The 24,634-nt window shown below is 36.2% G+C and overlaps 1 protein-coding gene across 13 annotated transcripts in view; it reads left to right on the forward strand.

Moving 5' to 3' along the window:
• The window catches only part of ATG7 (autophagy related 7), a 109,176-nt gene that overhangs the window by 13,238 nt on the left and 71,304 nt on the right, over positions 1–24,634 (forward strand). For 8 of the 13 annotated variants that reach the window (XM_054216006.1, XM_054216005.1, XM_054216013.1 and 5 more), the window contains exons 11-17: positions 1,330–1,474; positions 2,128–2,286; positions 8,348–8,542; positions 12,552–12,755; positions 13,006–13,121; positions 13,871–13,946; positions 17,162–17,242. In XM_054216006.1, the coding sequence (XP_054071981.1) occupies positions 1,330–1,474; positions 2,128–2,286; positions 8,348–8,542; positions 12,552–12,755; positions 13,006–13,121; positions 13,871–13,946; positions 17,162–17,242 (976 nt within the window). Of the gene's footprint in view, positions 1–1,329; positions 1,475–2,127; positions 2,287–8,347; positions 8,543–12,551; positions 12,756–13,005; positions 13,122–13,870; positions 13,947–16,129; positions 16,189–17,161; positions 17,243–18,405; positions 18,463–19,327; positions 22,589–24,634 lie in introns of those variants that run through there. The other 5 variants (XR_008468673.1, XM_054216015.1, XM_054216014.1 and 2 more) reach the window with 4 other exon arrangements.

Genomic DNA, 24,634 nt, shown 5'->3' on the forward strand with positions numbered 1-24,634 from the left:
TTTAATAGAGCAGAGGACACTGCGTGCAGCAGAAGTGTTTGCAATTTTTGACTCCAGCTTAAAATTTCAAATTATATTTAAAACTGAGTGGAGTGTAGGCCATAGTGTTACAGACCTGTGTTTTTCATTCAATTCTATAACGTGCAAGTTGTTAAATATAATGAAAATAGGCAAGCATGGAGAAAAATTCAGCCTTTTGAAATTATTAAGGTGTAATAGGAAAGAGCTTAGGAAACATGAGCTTAGTTATTTTTATTGTTCTGCACATAATGTATGGGCAATAGATTGAAAACAGTGTAATTACATGGCCTCATCTGCTTTCACTGACTACATGTGTGTTCTTGACTCTGCAACACTGTAGGAGTGTGTTGATCTAATTATGATTTAGGTTAACGTATTTTATGTGTCAAGCTAAGGCTTTTTTGTCATGCAGTTCTGGTAACTGAGAGTATGTTCACGGGCTTCAGAGAAGGGTCATCTGAGGGCTCTTAATTCTTTAAGTGAATGTAACTTGACCTTCTTTACTTGTATGTGTGCTAACTTCTGTTGATTCCCTCAGAGACTGTTGGTAATATGCCAGCCTTGGCAATTGTGGTCTTAAATCCTTGTTGAACAAATAATTTAGTGGATACTGCAAAAATTACGTTTATGCATTATAAGGGAATGAAACTGTCAGGAATCTGAGAACTTATATGCATATCTGATTTGAAGACAAGAAAGGCAAAAGAATTCTAAGGAGATGTACGAGAGTGAGTAGAAGGATAAGCATTACCATTCTGTGTGAAGTGATATACTCCTTTGGAAAGAGGAAGCAGGAGAGTGAATGAGATAGTCATTCTCTGGATGGATTTTTTTTTTTCCTTCTGACATTGCACTGTGCCAATTATTATTCTATGGATTATTTGTTATGACCTGACTTGATGAGAGTTTTACCACCTTGTGCTCTCATGAATACAAAAATCTGACAATAGGTTGAGCATGGATTTCCTTCCTCGTTTTCCTTCTAAAACTTCCACAAAGAACTGACTTCATTCCTTCGAAGGCAAGTGTAATATTTCACATTGAGGACAGATGTAACTGGATGCAGGAAACCAGTTTTTTCCAATCTTCTTGCTATGCACAAGGTGGAAGTATTATTAGGTGGAAGTATGGTTGTGAATCTTTGTTTTTCATATTACCTGTATCTTGAATTGTTGAATTATCTCTCTCCTTAAATAAGAAAAAAAAAAAAAGTAATATTGAACTTCTTCTGTTCAAATAAAAGTAATTGCTTTGTTGGAGAAATACAAGAACATTCAGAAATGTGTTGCTATCTATTTCATGGTATAGGTTAGCAGAATCATCAGTGGATCTTAATTTGAAATTGATGTGCTGGCGGCTGGTGCCTACTCTTGATCTGGAAAAAATTGTCTCTGCCAAGTGTCTGCTGCTGGGGGCTGGTACACTGGGTTGTAGTGTTGCAAGGACCTTGATGGTAAGTCCTGAGTTAATCTTAAAAATAACATGCTGTTTCTGATAAATCCTATTGATTTTTTTTTTGAGCTGTATTCCTCTGTATTCATGTACAAATAATACATATTAGTTGATGTTATAAATTTCAGGGAAGAGGTAAGATTTATAGCCAATGGAAATAACTTGAAGTTATTGTTCTGCTAATACTATATATAGATCTATATATACACGCTATATAATATAAATTCCACTAATACTAGAACAGCAGGTAGTAAGAGAACCTTAGCAGAATAGTAATTTATTTTGAATTTGAATTAAAAAAGATTGAACAAGAAATTCTGGAACAAATTATCAAGCTAATATGATCAAATTTGCAGTGAAGCACTTGAAGTAATGAACTGTGCTGATATTTACTTTCAGGGCTGTTTACCATATCCCACTGAATTCAGTAGGATTTTGAGGGATTACTGCTAAATGATATATTTGGAGAGACCAAACTTTCTGTGCTCCTAATTCAGTCCAAGTGCAAGGTTGTTGCTGTGAATAGCTTCAAAAGCTTTTGTAGCTTGATCTTTCTAGAAAAATTGGACAAAGCTCTTCTTGAGTTTCTGGCACTACCCAAAAGTATATGGCTAAGCCCATTGTACTTATTATTTAAATTACTTTGTTATTTAGGGTTGGGGAGTCAGGAAGATTACGTTTGTGGACAATGCGAAGATCTCCTACTCCAACCCAGTACGACAGCCACTCTATGAGTTCGAAGACTGTCTTAGTGGTGGGAAGCCTAAAGCACTCGCAGCAGCAGACAGGCTGCAGAAAATCTTCCCAGGAGTGGTAAGATCAGTATTTAAAATGTGTTAATATGTTTCTTGGACGAGAGTTCCTTGGAAGAGAATGACTTTAAATAACTATTCCAAGTTCTAGTAATTAAGCATTATTATGAGTGGAAAAAATACTGCCCAGGTGTTACATTGGTTACTGACAAATCTATAATCATTTTACCCCAAGTACTCCATAGCTGTTAAACTTTATTGAGACAATAAATACTTGTAATAATGAAATATACTTAAGGATCATCTGAATCATCTTGTAGCTCATTGATGGTGAAGTAAATTTTTTTCCAGTCTACTATGTCCTAAGGAACTTTCAGTAATGGCTGCTTTTAATACTGTGTTTTCCCACTCTGCTTTTAAATGTGAGTTTAGACACAGGAGTTGTCTATTACGGGAGCAGTGGGTCTTGAAGGCAGTAATAAATATATTGTTGAGATTTCCTACTATGTTTTATACCCAAAACTTGCAATCTAATTTATTTTCTACGCGAGAAGCAAATACTTAATCTTTAACTGGTTATGCTGCTGTTGGAGTTAAATGACCTAATGTTCTCAAGATGGCTGGAGATGGACATTTCACTCTACGAATGATCAGTAGTGTGGAACAAGTAAAAGAAAAACTTTTCCTTTTAAAACTGAAAGTTGTTTTTTCTGTTGGTTTTGGCCAGAATAACTTAGCAGCAGCAAGTATTGATTAGAAACTTGCTTTGCATAGAAGTGTAATATGCAGTATTAAGATGGTGTCAGAGAAATTTGTTGTCTGCTTTTGTTTTCTTCAAGAACTAAGCAAACTGAATCAGATCCAAAAAAAGGGAAGTAGTTCGTAGCAGCCCGGAGAAGATACCAGTGTTGGCCTTTGACCAAAGTACTCCTCTTTTGGGGAGCCTGATGGTAACAACTTACTGTCAGAATGAAGTAGTTGAAAGGGAAAAAAAGCCAGGAATGAATTTTTATGTTATTTGAGAAGCTTTATGATGAAAGGCCCACCAATGGCAGCCTTTATCCTTGTTGACTCTAGGGACGTGTATCACATGAACATTATTCAGTGCACATGTTCAAACACACCTACTTTCCAATGCTAAAAACAAAAAAGTAGATTGAAAAAAGCCCAATTTACAAATATTTGCAGTTCTCTTAGTTTCATCCTTCGTTTGAGAGAATAATTGATATGCCCTATAATTTCAGAATACACATGCTCTCAGCTTGCTCTATCATAAAGAAAATTTTCTTATACTCATTTGGCGTGTGATAGAAGTCACTCAACTGTTTATAGTTTTTGCTTTGGAATTGAGACTGTCTTAGAATTAGTAGCTATAGTTACCAGAGCTCAGCTGGCAAACAGTATCTTAACCACTGTAATAAGAACGAGTGATGTATACTTATTATGCAATTCTGTATTTGAAATGCCACTGACTATGTTACTAGTCGTAATATTATTGAGAGTTATGAACAGTGGAATATGTATCTATTGTGTTGCTGATGATCAGGGCTGTGAACAAGCTTTACAGAAGATCGTTTCCAAATGTTTTTAGGTTCACTTAGTTTGACCCAAGGATTGCTCTGTGATTTTGTTTTGTTTTTATCTGTGTTGATCCTATTATTGTTGTTATTTCTGAAATCAGTATTGGGACTAAGTGGTAATTCAGTGAGTATTCGAATATTGAACAATGATCCCCAGGGTGAAAAATTGCTAAACATTTCACTTTCAGAACTTTTGATAAGTAAATCAGAAGAGACTACCTGAAAGTTCCTAGAATTTTATTTAACCTTGCTGCACTATAGTGTTATTGTTACTTGGTGATATTCATTTAGTTATAGAAATATTAAATAGTAGAACAAGTACAGAAAAGAAAGCATCTGTGGGGTGTCACATAGAGTACCAACATTATGCCAACTAGGATTAGTGTCGCATGATTTTTTGTTTTTTAAACTTGAGAAAATGAAATTAGGAATATTAAGAAAGAATGAGTAGTTTAATTAGAAGAAGTAAAAGCTGTTTGTGGAATCCTGAATGGTACAGTTTTGCTTGTAGAGATAAAGATCAAAAGTTAGTGTGAGGAGATTTGTTGTTAGAAACAAAGACCAGGCTGTGCTAGGGAATCTTGAGATTGTGATGAAGCTTTAAAAAAAAAATAGAAAAAAAAAAATATAACCTGGAGAGGAACTTCCAGTAATAAGAGGGAACCAATAACAATGTTTTAGTGAGCGTGTATCAATAAGTGTTAGGACATGTGGTATACATAGGAAAAAAACAATTTTCCTGTTTAGTAATAACATATAATGTGCAACATGTACTGTACGTAGGGAATTTTTCTTCTACCATGCGCCTCAAATGTTCTGCATCTACCACTGTTTTCTTATCACTGTTTACATTATCCTCATCAGCATCTGGCATTCTCTATCGTTTCCTTGTGCCATGGATGAGTGATGTCTGATCAGCCTTCAGTGGGACTCAGACCTAGTTTCATAGCTTTGTGGCACGAACGAGGAGAAAACAGTTGCACAGATCCTGTATACCCTTATGATAGAATGTTTCTAATATATTTTTTTGTCAAGCTCATTTCTGCACTTGAATTCATGGAGAAGAGGTATCGTGTTTGACCATCAGTAAATAACAACACGCTGTCATTAACAAGAATTAACAGGACTTAACAGTAAGAACTGTGGTTCAAACAGTTAATATCATGCTGACAGCATGTGAGAGTGGTGAGGTTTAAGCAGCAGGCCAAGCACATGGACTAACAATAAGTCTTTAATTAGCTGGGGTGAAGTCTTGGTGCTTTGGGATGGTTTGGACAGTAAAGCTACCGTAGCTGGAGATTTTTATAACCCAGCTGATTTTGCTAGACTTCTCAAAATAGAGCTACATCTGTTACTGCAGACTGTACTGTTGCTTGTTACCAACACCCATATTTATCAGTATAAATGTCTTTGAATAAAAAGATTTTGAGCCTGCTCGTTTCTCTCATACTGAAGGAGCAACCAAAAGCTGTCTCTTGCGTTTTGGAAACCCACAAGAGTCCTTTCAAGCCACTGGGAATCCAAGCAGTAATGCTGGTTCTGAAGGCATTTCTGAAAATTTGGTGGTACATTTCTGTGCAATTCACTTGCATTCTAATTTACTTTCTTTGATTTCATTGTGAGTAATATTTTGCACACAAAATGCAATTTCTCCTGATTGACTTTGAAATGCTTGACTGCTGTATGTGAATTCTTTTTTATTTTTTTAACTTTACATCCTTTCTAGTTGGAAGAGTAATCACCTCATCATTGCAAATGAATCAAGAAGGAATGCTTTGGCAACGAGTTTGATTTGTTTCATTCCACTTCTAAGATTAACATTAACTGTAGCTTAGAGTTTTATAATAAAAAAGAAGGGAGGACTCGGAAATAGCAGAATTTACGGATTCACAGCCTTTCATTACAAGTAGGTAATGCACAGAGTCATTCATATAGCTGCTGTGGAATTTAACTTTATTGACACTCTTATACAATCATTTCCTGAAGTATTCTGGCATGGAACTCCAGTCTATTCAGCATTTTAATCATCCTTTGTACTGTACTGCATGGGCTGCCACTTTATGTAGGTATTTCCAATAGAACAACTTAATGATCACATTTCTCGATTTTCTGTGTACCTACCCATGGCACGCTTCTGTTCAGGTTTAACATATTGAGCTCACGTATCTTCTAAGTGATCTGAGTCATGGTTTAACAAAAAATGCAGGAAGTTAATAGAAATGTGAATAAAAATGAAAGAGAAGGTTATGGTAGCACCACTAATTGCAATATTTTGACGTCTGTTTGCTTTAAAAAAATCCAAAACAAAAGCACTGGAGCCTCAAGCACAGCTTTGGTCAGCTGTGAGTGAAGCTGTTGAAAAGTCCATTATCTTTTATCATTTTGCACGTGTCAACATAGAGTCCCTTTTTTTTAATAAGTTCGTGATTCTAATACTTTATAAGGTGGTAACTAAATATTATTTTGTTTTGCGTAGTTTGGAGGCATTTGAAATCATGTGTTAGTAATGAAGGTTCTGGTCTGAGAATCTAAGCCTTTCTGCGTGCAGTCAAGCAAAATTCTTTTTGTCGCATAGAGACTCCCTGAGATTTTGGAATTCTGTGGAATGGATGAGATCGATTTTTGGGGATATATGCACATTTACTACTCCTTAAAATAATATGCACGTGCCATCATAAGGTACCCTTTGCCAGTGTTTGGCTGCAAAAGTGTACTGCAGCCACTTTTGCTAGTGACTGGTGTCTTCAAGGGACAGTTATTCAAATAAAATTAAAGCTATTGAAGCTTCTATGCTTTTATATATTCCTACAGATACAGTCACTGGATAGAGCTTTTTTTTTCCTGAATTCTAGTAAGATTTTAGTATTTTACAAACCTTGTTAACATATTTCTATGCAGCTAGTGTTCAGCTTGTTTACTTTTTTTTTTTTTTTTTTTTTGGAAACAAAAATGGACCTCCTAAGTCAGCAACAGTGTCAGTTATACTTATCTATTAAATCAGCACTTGTATGCGGTACAGGGGCTTGACGAGTCATCCATAAGTACATTACTCGTATACAGCATAGATTAAGTTTTGTGTTCCTGCCACAGCTTTTTGGAGGAGATAGTGGAGAATAAAACCTCTTCCCCTAAGTGCGCAATGTCTGTGCTGGTGATGCAGAGCCCAGACTGTCCTCGCTGGGACACAGTGGAGCTGCCCTGTTAACAGCATACGAGATCACTGTGGACTCTGCATTTTTCCCCTTGGAGGTGGAGGGGGTGGGCAGGGAGGAAGATGGAGGAAAAGAAAAGGTACATCCTTTGGTATGGTTAATGTAGATATTACCCAAATTCATTTCCCCGGGCTGCTCTGTGTGTCTATTTCTTTTTTATCTTCAGGGATATTTATGATGTTTAGAATGTATACTTCACCCTTCTGGTTATTTGGCTCATCTGGATTTATGAGTTGTACATGTAATTGGTCTATAGAAAAGCACGTTCCGCCAATGTTCCTTTCCTCTCTTCCCATGTAATTTTATTTTGGTTCATCTAGCTTTTAAATTTTGGCTTTTAAATTGTTAGTTCTTACAGCCCAGTGACAAGCAAGGAGGCTTTGGCAAGGCCTATGCTTCTGTAACGTATATGAAGGATCCATTATTTTCTTGTAGCAGATGGCTAGCAGATTGTGTTAACGTATTTCCAAATGAGTGAGTTAATTGTTTGCATTGTATATGCATTGTATATACTTATTTGGCTCTTTAGCCATTTTCTGCTCAATATGCCTTGCCCAAATATGGAGTTGGAAGAGACATATGTTTCTGCAATAAGAACAGGCTCTTTCAGCATCTGCACAGTGCAAGCCTCCAGACATCCAAGCACTGGAGTAACAAGTCTCAGAAGTGATTTTCTTCTATATCAACTTCACATATGGCTGGTCAAATTACATGAAAATCATTCGACACTATTGTTCTTCTCGTAAAGAATTCAAAACAAAGAAGAGAATGTGTGATACTTCACATCTGTCTTACTGTAATTGAGTCAATATTCAATATCAGAAATATAAACTACATCCTGTTAACATTGCGTGTGAAGTGGCTGGAAAGATAATCCAGCTCAAAGATTTTATCTAAGTTTAACAGCATGATCATAATCATATGTAAGATCTGTCTGCTTGCTTTTGTAGTGATGTTTGTTACCGCTGGGATCAGGAGCAGGTCAGCTTTCTTCTAGTGATTTGCCAGACCTAGTAAGACCATCTGAGAGACTGGGCTTGTTAGTTCAGGCACCAAAGCACCTGTACATGTTGGGTCTGCTCTCATCACCCAAACCAGTGCCTTTGCATTGAGCTGCTCTCTGTAAATAGTGCAGCTGAGACCCTCAGAAATTTTAGCAGTGGGCCTTAGCGAACCGCGCTGATATACAGAGATGTGAAGAATAAAGTTGCCATTCTGCCAAACAGTAATTGAATTTGTACTCTATAGTTTTGTATTAAACTTTATAATAATTCTATTTAGTCACAGGGTTATCTTTTTAATATGTTGCTTTCTGTCTGTCTCCATCTAGAGTTCAGAAGGCTACAACATGAGCATCCCTATGCCAGGCCACCCAGTGAATTTTTCTGAAATAACAATGGCACAGGCTCGGAAGGATGTGGCTAAACTGGAAGAGCTTATTGATGCTCATGATGTTGTTTTCCTACTAATGGACACTAGGGAGAGTCGGTGGCTTCCCGCTGTCATTGCAGCCAGCAAGAGGAAGGTATTGTACCATGCCTTGCTAATATCCTTGTCACTGTATTTCAGCTCTTGCATATCTACCAGCTATGTATACCTAAAATAACTTTACGGGAAATTGAAATATATCACCAATCTTTTGTGATTGTGCAGAAATTTTGTGTTTTTTTCTGTAGCCTTCTATAGCCTGTAGCCTATACAGATTCTGTATAAGACAAAAAGACAATGTTGAAAGGAGGAAATGGAAACTTACATCACAGAATGATACAGGTAGAAAGAGATGTCTGGAGGTGATCTAGTCCAACTCCCTGTTCAAAACAGGGCCAACTTGCAGCATGTTGCTCATGGTCTTGTCTAGTCAGTATCTTTTGAGCATCTCCAAGGGTACATATTTCATAGTAATACTAAGAGAAATAATTTCGTAGTAAGAGAATCATTGTAAGGAAGACTAAAGACATTAGAGTAATGATTGACTGATAGGCAGATGTGAATTGTGAAAACTTGTCTAAAACCACATTTTCAAAATATATCTCAAAAGTGAAAAATTAGAAAAACCTCAGTTTTTTCCTAATTGCCTTACTGGAAAACATACTGAGCTGAGCCATATTGTGCTGAGCCAATGCATTCAATCTCTGCCTATGATTCCTACTCAGGTACTGTTGAATGCCTCAGGTATTTCTGTATCTTAGAAGTAATATCCTCATGTTACAGGCAAAAAAAATTGAAGGGACAGGGCTGCAGTACATGAAATTAAGATTGTGAATTCTTATATTAAAAAAAAAAAAAATAATTATCTGAAGCTTTATAGATTACACTCTGTATATGAGATCAGTGAGACCGTATGCATAAATGCTTACGTAGTCAAAATGTTAAAACATCTTTTGTGGTCAGTATATAGACCTGGTCTTATGAACCAGATTGAGAAATAAAACTAAAAAGAAATATTCTAAATCACACAGGATTCTGGAAGCAGCATCTTTCTTCAAGTTGATGCAGTGTTGAAAATATGGTTTTGCTGAAGAATCCAACTAAATTATCCTGAACATTAACTTCCCTTGCTATCATGATGTAGACTTTAGTAAACAGTCTCAAGTAATGTTGGTATTTCTTAATTCGTTCAAGAATTGTACAGTTTCTTATTTGCTCAGTTAAAATAGCACAAAATCAGAAAATGCAAGTACTAAGCTTTTAACATGTCAGCTAAACCACAGTTCACATCTTGTGTATTGTGTGGCATAAATGTGATGATGTTCATAGCAATTTATTAAGTTGTGAACTTGACACGACAGTAAAAGAAAACATACATGTGACACAGCTCAGTCAATGTTGTTATTCGATCTTTGATTTTTGTATTTCCTGACTTCTGTGATTTTTCAGCTTTGGCAACTCTAGTTTCCTAATAGTTATTTGTGATTTCTTTTGTTTGTGTTGATATTTATTTCCAAAAAAACTGGACAGTGGAAAGAAGAGAGAATGCAGATTTGTGGTATTTGCAAACTAGTTTTATCATATAAACTGCAAGTATATTCCCCTTTCTCCTGAAGTTTATGTTCATCTGAACTTAAGTAAATTTCTTCTGCACCTGCTTTGCAAGCAGGTTTTTTCCAAGTCAGACGTTTCTCTTGGGTTTTTTTTAAGCCAAGATCTTATGTCCTTTTTTTTTCTTTTATTCTTTCCTTATTTTAAATAGATTTCTGATCCTGAGCAATAGGCTTTGTAGTTCAAATGAACTTCACTTTGCCAGTGAACTGCCAGTGAAAACATCAGTGTGTCCCTTTAGTGTGGACTTCACTGAAGTACAACTTCAGGTGTAATTGAGTGTACGTAACTTGATAACTTAATCAGTTCCTACTTAATCCTACTGTCTTTCCTGCAGTTTGCACCTGTGGGCTTTCAGGATTGGTTGTTGTTGTTTTTGTTTAAAAACAGCACAGAAATGACATAGAGTAATTTTGCAAAGCTGGGTATTGAAACTGGAAAGTGCCAGCTTACTATTTTGTATGTATGATGGCTGGTAGTTGTAAGCAATAGGTGCAGTTTCATGTGCAGCCCTCTGCTGCCTGGTTCAGTCAGAATAGGGTTGTTTTAATTATCTGCAAAACCCTTCCTCCCACGTTTCTTAACTCACAGTCCTCCGCTATATTTGCCTTACAGTATTCAAATCATACTTTGAGGACAAATTTTGTAATTTCTTTGTGACGATTCTCTGATATTCACCGGCATAGCGTATCTGACTGCATCACAGTAATTTGATTTTCATAACATCACTTTCGTGTGAGGAGGTGGAATTCTCGGTCACTGAATACGCACAGCACTGAAATCTCATGGCATCCAAACTGAAGTACTCAGTGTCTGCTTTTCAGTGTACTTCATGTTGATAAACATTTAATGAGAACATCAAACGTGAATTTGCATGACAACTGCAAATCTGAAGTACTGCTGCAGTTTGGACCCCGAGGTCTCAAAACAGGCACACAGAAAATGAAGACCATAGCGAGTGATAATCCGTGTGAAGTTCTATAAGGGGTACATGGGTAGAAATAAGAGTTGGTTTCCCCACGTAATCATTCAGTCACCTTGATGGTCTTTGATCTTCTTGCAGTCCTTCCTCCCAAAACAAGTGTCTTAGACAAACACAGAACTCAAATGCTAAATGCCTGTGTCAGACGTTAAATCCCTGTTCCTGTTAAGCACTTGAACTTTTAAAATTTTGCTAGGTTTTTTTAAACACATGCCAAAAGATACGCTTTTCGATAGCCTCTGTATCAAAACTCCAGAAATTGTTTCAAATACCAAGAATGATGATGAAACTCATAAGTTTACTAGTTAAGATGGCTAATTCTTGACGGCTTCCCTCAAAGTCCCTCTTTTAAATAATTCCTGTCTATAAGAATGAAAAATGACAAACTGCTGTACTAGAATTTCTGTCTAAAATATCTGCATATGAAGCAGTATAGTATCTTCCTTTATATTTTACTGTCTAGTCGTTACTGTATGATTGGTTTTGCTTTTTCCTGTGTCTAAATCATAGCTTGTAAGTTCAGTAAAATATGCTCATTTAAGTATTGGGTTTATGATATTTAGGTCATAACGTATATAGCTTCAGATTACTCTAAGCACTTGTCACAAACTGAAGAGAACAGTGAAAATGATGACAGTGTAATTGTGTACCACAGCTGTTTGTGCTCCTCGTGGGACTAAACAGATGCATATGAAGACCATAAGTAATCGTTAATTGCTTTCCTCACTGAGCAGAATTTTATTTGGATAACAGACTTGCGTTTCATTGCTCTGTCACATAGGAGCGTTTAATGAGTTATGTTTCCAACCACAGTGAACTGCAAAGACGACATAAAGGATTTCAAATGACATGAATACTTGGTATTGATAGTCACTGTTGTACTTAAATGGCACTTGGAATATTTTAGCACTTAAAGAATAGGAATATACAGAATATGCAGCAAACTCAAAAATAACGTCTGAGCTGGAACCAAAATAAGTTATTCCAATAGCAATACTAATAATTGTATGAATATTGGGCCAAATTTGGATATACAGATGTTAATTCATATCAGTGCAGAGCAGCTTCAGTAACTCTAGTGAGACATTGCACGTTAGTCGTTATGAATTTAGGTTCAGATGTAAACCGGCAGAACACATTTATGGAGTTCCTATTCCTTTTTTTTTGTCATCAAGTGTGCATAGGTTTGTGTAACAATTAGAGGGAGTAATATGTATCAAATTTCCCTGAAAGACACAGAAAAAGGAAGTGGTTTGTGGATTTCTGAAACAAACTTTAGGTTTGGTGGTTGTTTTTTTTTTTTTCCTAAATGCTTGACAACTGGAATTTCGCGCCTATCAGAAAATCCGTTGTTTATGGCTAGGGTGATAGATATGCAGTTAATAAGTGGCTCGTCCATCTACAGCATGTGGGGTGTTTTTTTGACATTTACAGTGAATAAAGTCTTGAGGCCTTTTTTTCCTTTCCCCTTTGGCTCACTTAAAATTTGTTGTTCTCTCTTTATTGTTCACAGTTGGTCATCAATGCTGCATTGGGATTTGACACATTTGTTGTTATGAGACATGGACTAAAGAAACCAAAACAGCAAGAATCTGGTGATTCATGTTTCAGCAATGCTTCTGGTTCTTCTGATCTTTTGGGATCATCACTCTTTTCAAATATCCCTGGCTACAAACTGGGTTGCTACTTCTGCAATGATGTTGTGGCACCAGGGGATGTGAGTAGAACCTTATGCAAATGGTGATTATGTATCTCTCTTGTTGTGACTGGAATTTTTATTTCCTTTAAATGGTGTTTCATAAAGGGTTTTGTTTTATGTTGATGTACACAGGATTAAGAAATAGCCTGTCTGTTATTCAGAAGACCAAAGAAATAATTGCACAGAACTAAAGATGTTTTGTGTAGTAGGGCAGCTACTTACTTTTGAGCTACTTTTTTCTTTCCTATAGAATTGTCTGTCTTTGTAGTCCACCAGGGATCGGACATTGGATCAGCAGTGCACAGTCAGTCGACCTGGATTAGCCATGATAGCTGGCGCACTTGCAGTGGAGTTAATGGTGTCTGTTTTACAGCATCCGGAAGGGTGAGTCATTTCTGGATTGGTGTTCAAAATGTGTTCTCTGAGAAAGAAGATGTGTTTAATATAATCTTTTGGGAGAAGGAGGAGGAAGTACACATTAAGTGGGACAATTTTGTAAGGTGTAATGTTGGCTGTAAATTAATGTAATGTATAGAGCATATCTACTATATTACTGTTATTTAACAGTGTTTAAGAGAGAACTGATTCATCAAACCTTAAGTTTTTATCTTGGGAATTGGGAGTTTTCTTTCTTTCTGAGTTTAAAAGTAGAAAAGTACTGAGAATATTTCAAAAGAGGAAAGTATTCCTGCTAGTGGATCTTGCCATTCCTTTGCTCAGGAGAGTGTTTGAGTGTAATGAGGGGCTATCATAACTACTTCTGTCAGACAAAGGTCTTCAAGATAAGCCAAGTAGTGCAAAATCTTAATGAAAAATTAAGTGAGTTTGATACAGAAATTACTCTGAAATTCTGTAACCTGAAATTTAGGCTTGTTTTCTGTCTTTAAAATCTGTGAAAGAAAAAGTGAGTTAGCAATTGGACATGAGTATGTTACAAGTCTCTAAGACTGGTTCTGAAAAAGGGATTTTGTATTCCCATGCTCAGTTTTAGTTACTGTGAAACAGATTTTCCAGATAGGTTCCTTTCCAGATTCTAAACTGTAAGCTGTAACAGAATGTCTCAAAGCTTCCTGGAAATTTTGACTGTTCAGTATGTTGTCTTGTTCTGATTTTCCTTCTTGGATTTTTGGCAGTGGTTACGCTGTGGCCAGCAGCAGTGATGATAGAATGAATGAACCACCTACTTCTCTTGGACTTGTACCTCACCAGGTAAATAATTTGTGAGTAAATGCTTTTGTTTAAAAGCTGGGAACTGATATAAGGCAAGCATCACAGACTTTGCCTCCTTAACAAAAACATACTTTATGCTGATTCCATTCCCCAAAGGACTGAATTCTATGTTTGTTTAAAATAAATAAATGAAATCCATCACACAGGCCAAGGTAGTTGTGTTCCTGGCATTGTGTCTGTCCTATTTGTGGACACACAATTCCTGCTACCTACTTGGAACAGACTGTGTGAATAAGGCAACCTCTGACTTTTCTATTCCCCGTCAGAGCTCACGATATGAGCATCTCCTTCTGAGTTTGAAAAAAATTTCAAATCCGGCCGGCTCACAATTATTACAGTTCTCCAAAATATTCATGCATTTCTGGTGCAATAAAGCAGTCTTTATTCTTCTGCTCAACCCAAACTCTAGTTACCAATGTGTTAAAGACACCATTTTTCAAATCTGTTATATTGATACCGTCCTTCAAAAAACTGCCTGCTAATCTTACAGTCATATCCCCTGTGGTACCGTCACTGGAGACTAAAAGTATTCTGTGAATCTTTCTTTATGTTGTTTTTCTGAGTGACTCCGTTTGGATGCTTCCATTGTATAAATAAATCATTTGTTTTCTGAGTGGTATTTTTAGATTCTATTGATTTTTTTTTTTTTTTTTTTTTTTTTTTTTGCACTAAGAATGAATCTTAGGGAAAAGATAAAGTTACTAGTATGTTTTCTTTGCAGCATCCAGGTAAGCACAGGGACTAGTCTTAATTTTATTTATAACTTTATGTAGTAACCATTTTTTACACGTGGGTACACATTTTGTGCAGTGGGGTCCCCTAGGTCCTCCCTGGGTTCTCTCCGGAATTCTCTAGTCTCCCCAGTTCTCTCTCAGGAGTCTCTTTCCCATCCACCTGAAGTTTTTCTGCTTGTTCCTGTGGACACTGTCAGCTGTGGGATTGGTAGGGAACGTCCAGTTCTCCATTGACTTGTTCACATTCCCTCACTCCCAGGCTTATGTCCTCGCTGGCATTCCTAATCACCTCACCTGGAAGGTTCTCAACAGTTTCCAGGTTGGGCACTAATTGATAAGTTTGTAACTTTCACAATGACTGGCAGGTTGTTTAGTCAGAGTGCTTTATTATAACTAAGTTATACCCTTATCCTGTAGGGTTTCTGTAGTTAATACACTAATGCTGTTGTCAGCCAGGCCCAACCTCTGCCAGCTGCTGCAGTACATCTGAGGGGGGGGGTTGTCCTCCTATATCCCAATAGGAAGAGAAAGCTAAATCTTGTTCATTTGATGATCCAGATTCTCCCTTCTGATTTACCTTTGGAAAAGTTTTTGCTTTCTTAATTGAAAAATGAATGTCCTAGTTTCCAGATAGTTTTCTGTAATTACCTTAATGTTTCCTGTGATTGTATGGGATGATAATATGAAAGAGATTTTACTTATGCTGGATCAGTTTGTTTTTAGAAATAACTTCAGTAATTCTGATGGTTGAATCTTTGTGAGTCTTATAAATATGCAAGGACTTTGTTTCAAAATGGTGACTGTGCTCCAGACCTCTGGAAAACACATCTGTAATTTGAACTTTCCCTTAACATCTAAAAAGGGAGAGTGAAGAAGTTTGGGTTTTTTCCCCAACAAAAAGCTAGAAATATTACATTATGTGGTAATATTTTTTTTAGAATATTTCCCAGTAAACTTTAGTAAGTTTACAGTTTCTGCTGGAAAAATAATGACGTCACAGTACATGTTTTTCCCGATGATGTTAACTGTCCAGTCAGTCCTGTCTGACTCGTTTTATACCCGCTATGGTTTTACTTGTGGTGGTGTTCTGTGTTGTGCTATGCTTTGAGATATGATCCATATCAAATACGGATTTTAATTGGAAAACTTCTCATTGAATTATGACTTCTGTCAACCCTATATCTTTTTTCATGTTTACATTTAGTGAATGTGTCATTTACATTTAGTATCATGAACATCTTCTATTTTAGACATTTCTCCGAACACAAATATAACCTTAAGTGTAAAATGAAAATAGACATTTTTTTTCAAATATTGTGACATCTAATCCTTTTACAAACTGGTGGTTTCTCTTAGCAGTCACCCATCTTATCAACTCAATCAGGGCAATATTTTCTCCAGGTGTCTAGAATTAACAATTACTTTCAGGTGCAGGATTTTGTGGTGTTCTTTGTTCATTCGGAATGCAGCGGTCCTCTATTGAGAAGGTATTCTTTTGTGGGTAGTAAATGTTGCACGTTCATAGCCTTAGTCTGTCATAAATGAACTGAATTTATTTCCAGGAAGTATCTCGGAATTCCTAGGATAACAGAAATACAAAGCAATGTGGTATCAGAAAGACTTGATTTAGTGTTTCCTTTCTTTTCCTGGGTGTGGGTTTTGTTTAAAAATGACTGTATTTTTGTGTTCTAATGTTATGTATGGCTTGGTGTTTCTGCAAAAATACCTTAGTGTTAACACTGTTTAAGTTGCTATTGGCTTCCAAGGTTTATGCCATTTCAACTGCATTAAATTTGTGGAGTCTATATTGGAACTATTTTCTGTAATAGAATTAATTAAGGCATTATTATTTGTATTGCAGAGCTGCTTAAGTTCTGTTCTTAGTGCTGTCTCTGCATTGTAGTGGACCTGTAAAAGCCCAGAGTAAAAAGATGATCAGTACTCCAAAGAGTTTATAGTCTAAATGATCAAACCCTGTGCCAAGGTGTTTTCAGTGCTATCTCTGTTTCCAGAAAAAATGGTCTGGAATTTTAAAATTCTGTTATCAGTAATGTCATATTAACAACGTAATTTAGGAATGCACAACAGCTAAGTTTTCAGATTATATATTACAGAGATGGGAAAAAAAATAATGTGTTTAACTGGTTATACCATGACTTTTTATTTCTGATCAAACTTTGCAATCAGAAAAGTCAAACTCCAGGTGGTGCTGTGCCACTATTTATATTTACGTAGTGTTGCATTGAGATAGTTGTGCTGTTATTTGTAGATAGAAAAGCAGTAATATAGAGAGTGTAAATTGACTACAGGTGTTCTTGGGGGTCACTGTGTTAGAACAGTATTACCCTATTTATAGCCACTTAATCTTTTTATTGAATGTATGTGTCCAGTTCACGTGGGATTTTAGAAACATTTTTTTTGTAATTATAAAATACTATTGTAAATTTTTTCATCTTCTAGATCCGTGGATTTTTATCAAGATTTGATAATGTTCTTCCAGTCAGCCTGGCATTTGATAAGTGCACAGCCTGTTCAACCAAAGTAAGTCCGAGTTTGTCTGTGCTTTATTTATATGTACAGAATGGTCTTGCACTAGCTCAGTCTCGGGGCGCTGAGGACTGCTTTGTATTTGACATTTTCTCTTAATTCCTTAGGACTTGGAACCTGTGTTCTCACTTCAACTAAAGCCCTTTTGCTCGCACGCTGTTCTTTTTTAGCTGTTTTCCAAATTTCTTTGGCATCACTTATTAGCGTGCTATGTCCACATAAATGTTCTAGTCATAGCTGAAGAAACCAAGCAAAGATTAGGGCCAAGACATTTCTGAAAAGTTTATCATGTAAATATCGACAATATCTTTTAGCTTTGTAGGAAGGAAAAAAATTGGTATTATTTTTAGCTGTTTAAGAAATTATTTCTGATGTTCAATAAGTAAGCTTCTTGAATTCAGTATCGTTACAAATATGCAAAGTCGTCTAAATTTCTGCTTTATGATACAAACCAAGCATATAAAGAACACTTATGCAAAAAAAAAAAATACTTCCATAACATTTCTTTATTGACCAAACTGTTTTATTTCGATGCTAGTGTTGACAGTCCTGAGTCACCTAATGGATTTACAGCTGTTGCTAGGATCTGGGCTGTGCCTTGCCAGAGCACTAGGGCAGCCCGCTAATGTCTCTGTGTGAGGCCTCCTCTTCAGTCTTGGACTGTTTTCCTGTACTGTGGCCTTGAAAAGTTTTTTCTGGCAAGTTTTCTATGGCCATGTAGTGCAAGTGCAAGAAGTTTTGACTGGGATATCTCAAGATGCAGATTCAGAGGTTTTGACTCATGATTTGGCCTGCTTGGGAGTGCCATTAATTTAGTTCACTTTTTTTACGTACCTTGAGACTTACTGCAAGAAGTTCTTTCTGTTCTTTTCACTGCACTTGTCCTCCTTCTTTCAAACAGCTATCAAAAACTCTTGAGGCAGTATCATTTTTGTTAAGGCCTTGCACAATGTCACCTTCTGCAATATTCTTGTTATTTCTCTAGGCTGTCTGGGTACATTTGAGAAGTTTTGAAGGACTATTAATGTCCATTTTCTCCTCAAAAGTTGAAGCACTGAACTTAAAACTGCTGTTATTTTTAGAAACACATATCGACCCTCTTGAATAGCTGAAAACTCAGCAGTAGCTAAAAGTGATTATTTTCTCATCTTTTCCAGAAGTATGCTTTGCAGAAATTCTACATGTGTTACTTAAAGTAAAATAAATTAAAAAAAGGAAAAACTTTATGATGGTGGAGCATGAGAAGTTTAACTGCTAGAATAAGCTTTCTTCCTTTTTTTTTTTTTTCCTTTTTATCTCCAATCCAGGATGTATTGATACATAAAAACAATAATAATGTACATCGATGTAGATAAATTAAATGCAGGTATAATTTTTTTTTTGTTAGCAAATCATTTCCTCTTGGAGGTCATTTTAAGAGAGCCCTGTTTTACATAAACAGACTTGATGATTTAATAAAAACTGACTTGGATTTTAGCAGCTGTGCTATTCCCAGAGAGATCACTTTTCATGTGGTTTGGGTATTACATTACTTCTGTGCTGAAAAGGTTGCTTCATTGGCGCACATATTTCCTTACAGTAGAAACATAGCGTTTGTTTACTTTGCTAACTTTCTGTTTATCAGCATAAGAGTATGTCACCCTGTATTATCTGGAAATCTGATGCTAATACTTTGAAATGACAAATCCAATTACAGTTTAATTGTAGCCTGTGTGTTGGATAGGTTTTTTAATGTGGCGATTTAGCATAATTTCGTCTTGATCTATGTCAGATTTACTGTAGATTCAAACTTTTAGTGCAGGAGAGAAGTGGCTTTTCTGATATAATTGAATTTGCTGGTACCTTTTTAATTCTCTTCTTTCTTATGTCAGCATTCTCTTTCTTGAGTTCTTGTCACTCTGTAACTCTTAAAACATGAAACTAATGAAGTAGGAATTTTTAAAAAAATTCCAGTACATTCTTAAGCCATTCAGTACAGCTGGATGACTTGGGAGAATCTGCTAATGATCTGCATGTTTAGAGATTAGGTTCCATTTCATTTCAACTCACAGTCATGACTTCATTTCTCTGTTTTTGAAGCCGAAGAGCCCAGACGTCCAAGCAGCCAGCTATTCCTTACCCAGAATTGTCCTAAACAGGCTGCATGCCAGAGAAGCTTCCCGCAGGCAATTGCTCAGGAATTTTGGGATGGTCGCAGCAGGAAACCAATCTATTTTTATTCTGGGCCAAATTTTCCTTGTATGATTTCCCCCTCCGTCTTATTCTGGTTCTGCAGAAGCATGTGCTGGAATGGAAAGTATCCTCTTTCAGGGCTAACAGCGCTGCGCTGCCAGTTGAGTGGTAGGTCTGAGGAGCAGCGCAAGCTCTTCTGATCCACCTCCTCTGCCATGTCAAACTTATTCTCTTACTGAGAAGGGAGAGTCTTAAGTTCTTTAATATAGATACTTATTTCTAACAACTGCTTTACTTACAGAACAAGAATGTTAAGCTTATTACTTACTGTGCTAATTAAGCTGTTTACCCTTTTGAGAGCAAAATTAGGGTATTTTCTCATAATATTATGGTGAGAAGCTTTACAATCCAGTAGGAAAGTTGAGTGCTCCTGGTCCTTGCAGGCAACTGGCTAAAGCCTTGGAACATTAATGTTAAAATATATATCTTTTTCAATGCAAAACTGCCAGTGTTTATGTTTTAATGAGGGTAATGAAAATTTATTTATTATTCTCCTTCCTCCTCCTTGTGTGTCATGGAATGAACTAGGAGACCTCATAGATTCAGAGTTTAACGTCACAAAAGATTATTGCTACTAAACAACTTGAATATACTTTGTTTTCACATATAGCTTACAGATATAACTTCCTCCAGAGTTCAGATTTATTGTCCATCTCAAAAGCTACCTTGTTTTCACTAAAAATATTTCTCTCCTTCCCCTACTGAAATTGTTCTGATATGTAATTATCTCCACTATCAAATAAAAAAAAAGGCAGTGTAAGTATCTCTACTGATTTTCAAGTTCTTTCTCAGCTTTCTATTCAGTATGCTGAAAAATTGAGCAGCTTACGTCATAGTTTTTAAACTACTGAGTAATTTTGATTAATTACCTTTAAATGATTTTCTATTTCATTGCGTTTCATGAAGGGGTAGACGCTAGAATTGGGGATGGTATTCCTAGGCACTATGGTACAATTTCTGTTTTCAGTCAAGATATTTCCCTACCCTTGCAGATGTTTTCCCTTTTTAACATCCCAGGAATACATTAAATACTTTTGCTGTGACATTTACTAAGTGCCTGTGTTGCATAAGTTATTTATGAGTGTTTCAGTTTTGAAATCTGTCATCATGTAGACATAACAATGCTTTCATTATTCTCATCTGCTTTGCAAGCATTTTTACTTTAAGTGGTTCCAATCAGTTATGACAGTAACCTGCGCTGTTCAGTTACTGACTGATTTTTATTTTTTTTTTTTTTTCAGTTGAGATAAATTTAATTTTGATTCCAGCAAACCCCTTCACATTTGCCCTGGCTGCATTGATAAAAGACTTTCATATTTGCTTTCTCCCAGTAACTAACTAAGAGCGAACTCTTGCATAGCTTGCAGAAATGATGGAGGAAATGGAGAGAAGTGTTTGTCCTCCAGAAGTGAACACTGCAAAAATTTAAAAGAATATTTAAAAAGAGTTATTTCTGTAGCTGTCTGTAATATTAAGGTCTATGTAACTGAGTCAGTTTATAACTTTCCTTATTTCCTGAATTTACATATGTTAACATTTGACACTTCTATGTACAGTGCAGCCTCTGTATTAATATTGGATAGATTTCATTCAGACTTAAAGAATGCATCATTAATATACCTAGGCAAATTTTTAACATACTGGGTTAAATGTAATACTTTTCTGTGTCTTAAGGTGGCGTAGAAAATTGCTCTATGGTAAGTGACTTTCAGAAATTTATCACTTTTGTTTTTTCTCTTTGAAAATATGACATTTTAACTGGGGGGAGCAGAAGACAGGATTATCTGGCCCATAACTTGTGAAATCTCAGACAGTTTTACCTCCCTGGATATCACTTTTAAATTCAGTGAGAGAATTGAAATAATATATTTTCAAAATTAGTCACAGTGAGGATCGTTTTACTGCTGGTTGCTTGAAAGATGCGCATTCTTGAAAATAATGCCTGGTCTTACTTTTTCAAAAATACAGTTGTTTTTTTTTTTTTAATTACAAAGTCAATAAAATATAATGTCGATTATCCCAAGTAAAAGGATACTAACAGAAGGAAGCTGTGATGTGTACTAAGAAAATGGCACATCACTCACTAAGAAATGATGGCCGTGGTTAGGTGACCATTATGATGGATTTTTGTTCCCTTAGGGGAGGGCAAATATGATCTAGAACCCCAGAAATCTGGAAAGTAATATTGACTTTAAACACCCTATTTTGTGAATAGAGAAGAGGGTGTGGCGTCAGCGGGGTATTCAGTTTTGTGCATTGAGGAAGGTGGGGAGGCGTCTGTACAGATAGGATGGATGATAATTGAAAAATGGAAATTAAAAAAACAACACTGAGATCTAATAAGGTGGGAGAGAGCTCGTTACCTCCGTCCTGTGTCTGAAAACAAATCCGTGGTTTTCATGAAGTGTGTGTAGTTCAGTGGAGAAGTTAGGTCTTGTTACTCCTTGCTTAGTCCATGATGATGACTGGAAACATCCCAGACAGTCCTATGGGAAGGCAGTAGTGCCAAATCAACTGCCTTGCACCTCGCAGCTCCGCAGTGAAGGCTGTAAATGGAAGGAACACGGGGAAAGATAGAACACGTTTATGTTCAATCTTAAATCATACTCTTTACTAAAATTCAGAAAGCAGGTTGATGTTCCCTTGTGTTAACGCTGTTACGGCTAGGTTGTAAGAGTTAGAAACGATGAATGTTTTGCACAGTTATTCAGAGTGGTGCGTTGCAGGTTTATTGATGTTTAATAGATAACATAGGTTGCTGACACCAAACAGGCTCCTAAGGTCAACAGAAGAGAGGATTTAGAAAAAAGGAACAAAACTTGATGATTTATCTTATGGTAAAAATTCAGCCAGATCACAAGAAGGGTAGTTCAAAACTTTAACCAGTACAGCTGCTGGCAGTGTTTACTTGTCCTCTTCTGCCCTCCCTCAGACGTGATGATGCTAGAAATCTTTAATGAACAATTGCTCTTAGACGTTCCATTGTGTCTTCATTTCAGCTTTTGCCATATCTGTGAAATTGCATCTTAATCAAATATTGTTTTGTTATCTTTTCTTCAACTAGGATAAATGTAGCAAGTATAAAAGAATTCAGGAGACTTTTTTCTTATTAATCACTCTCTCTCATTCTCTGTTGTAATTTAGTTGGAGTTACAGCAGTGTCTAATTTCTTGCTGTTACTATTTATTATTTCTCTTAAGGAGAAGAAACTAGTGTGTTTCTCCACAACAAATCAGTAAGACGTTGTTCCATTTTAGTTTATGTTGTTAATGTATTTATCTGTATTAAGAATTGACATGAATTTAACGTAAAAAGTTAAAGATCAGTTTTTGTGTTGTGAGGCTAAACCACCCACCCAAATATTTTCACATGGGTGAGGATTTGGTTTGTGTTCAGGGCCCCGAGCTCTGAGAGGAGGATGCATTTTCCAAACTTCTGACTTCAGTATAAGTAAATCTTCGTCTTCCAGAAGCCAGCGTCTGTACGTGCAGCCTCAAAACGCTTGGTTTGAGTGTGGGTGTCTGCAACTGTATTTAAATGTTGAAAAGTGAAGGTTTGCATCTTTCATGTTTTGCTGAGCAAAACCATTTTTTATTACCTAAGATAATTGTCTTTATTCTAGCCAATCCATTTGTCTTCATCACGTAAGATGACTTCTTCCTGGATGGCAGATGCAACCATTAGATATCTTAGGGAGTTTAAATACAACTTGGAATAGAAAATGTATCTAAATAACAAAGTAAAACAACATCCCCCGCCAAATCGATGTGGTTTGGGGTCTTGTCTTCGTGGCAGAGGGGAACAGATAGCTAAGGGTTACTGCAAAGCAGTTTTAGGAGCCATTCTCCTATGTTATGTTCTTTGCAATGGAAGTTTTGAACTCCGCTGATTAAATGATTAAGAAGATTTCTTGAGAGGGAGAGAGAAAGTGGAAAGGAGAAAAAAGAACAGAGAACAGACAACTCTGAAACTTGTTTTATTCTCTCTTCCTTTTGCCCCAAAAAATCAGTAATTCTGTTGCTATTACTTTTGGTTTCAGAAAAGTAAAGTTGCTGGATTAAGAATCCCTTTCTAGTAATAAGTAACATGCTTCTGCCCTTCAGAGAAGAAAACGAATGATTTTGTTATTCCGTGTTTCTTTTCTTTGGCAAGTTTGTTGTTTGCTGATGTTTAAGTGAAGTAGCATGTCGATTTATGCTGATGTGGCAGCGTACCATGTTAGATAGTAGAATCAAAGCTATGTTGAAGAGAATCCCAGACTTTGGTCCAAGAAGCAGCTGGTGTGATTGACAGGTCCAGGATATTGGCTATTTTACTTGTCTCCAAGTTAAATAACATTAAAAGAAGTAAAAATATGTTTCCGTAATTGTTCAGTGATCTTCAGTGGATGAAGGCTATTATTCTAAGCAGTTGTAAGTGGGAGAGAGAACGGTTTATGAAGGCCATCTAAACAGAAATCTGTATTGTCTGAACTAAAAGAAATAAGAGAATTCATTGAAGTCTTTAAATGAAAATACTGCACTCATCTAATATCGTTTCTGCACCATGAATAAAATGACTTTTCCCATTTTTAAATTTAATTGACTTTAGAATCTTGATTTTTAAGGGAACGAAGAAACCTGCCGTTGTTAAAAACAATTGATTCATATTTCTGAGAGGAGGTTGTATTTCTGTATATAAGAAAAACGGAACTAATTTGAAGAATTGGCAGGGTACATAAAGGTCCAAGTCTAAATCCCATGAATGAAAACGTTCAAGCATGCAAGGTTATGGTCCAAAGCACTCTTTTGCATCGGTAATTTTGATAGGTAAGTACTTCAGATTTATACAGGGCAGCACTATGTGCATTAGACAATTTCAGCCATAATTCTGTCTCTACACATAAAATAGTAATGCCAATGCGCAGCAGTGAAAGAATGGGAATGCATCCATGTTTCTCTCTTCTGTGGTCAGGTCTTGTCACAGTTGTTTCATGGAATTGGGTGATGATATGAGAGTCTGATTATTTTTTCCCTCATCTTTATGCAAAATAACTTACTTTATGATAATCTCATATTTAAATTATGCTAAAATGTTAGGTTGTAATATTTTAATGATTTTGAGTTTACTTGTATGTCAGATATATTATCAGTCTCATGAGATTAAAGGAATGGG

This window comes from Rissa tridactyla, chromosome 10, assembly GCF_028500815.1.
Source record: "Rissa tridactyla isolate bRisTri1 chromosome 10, bRisTri1.patW.cur.20221130, whole genome shotgun sequence".
Lineage (NCBI taxonomy): Eukaryota > Metazoa > Chordata > Aves > Charadriiformes > Laridae > Rissa > Rissa tridactyla.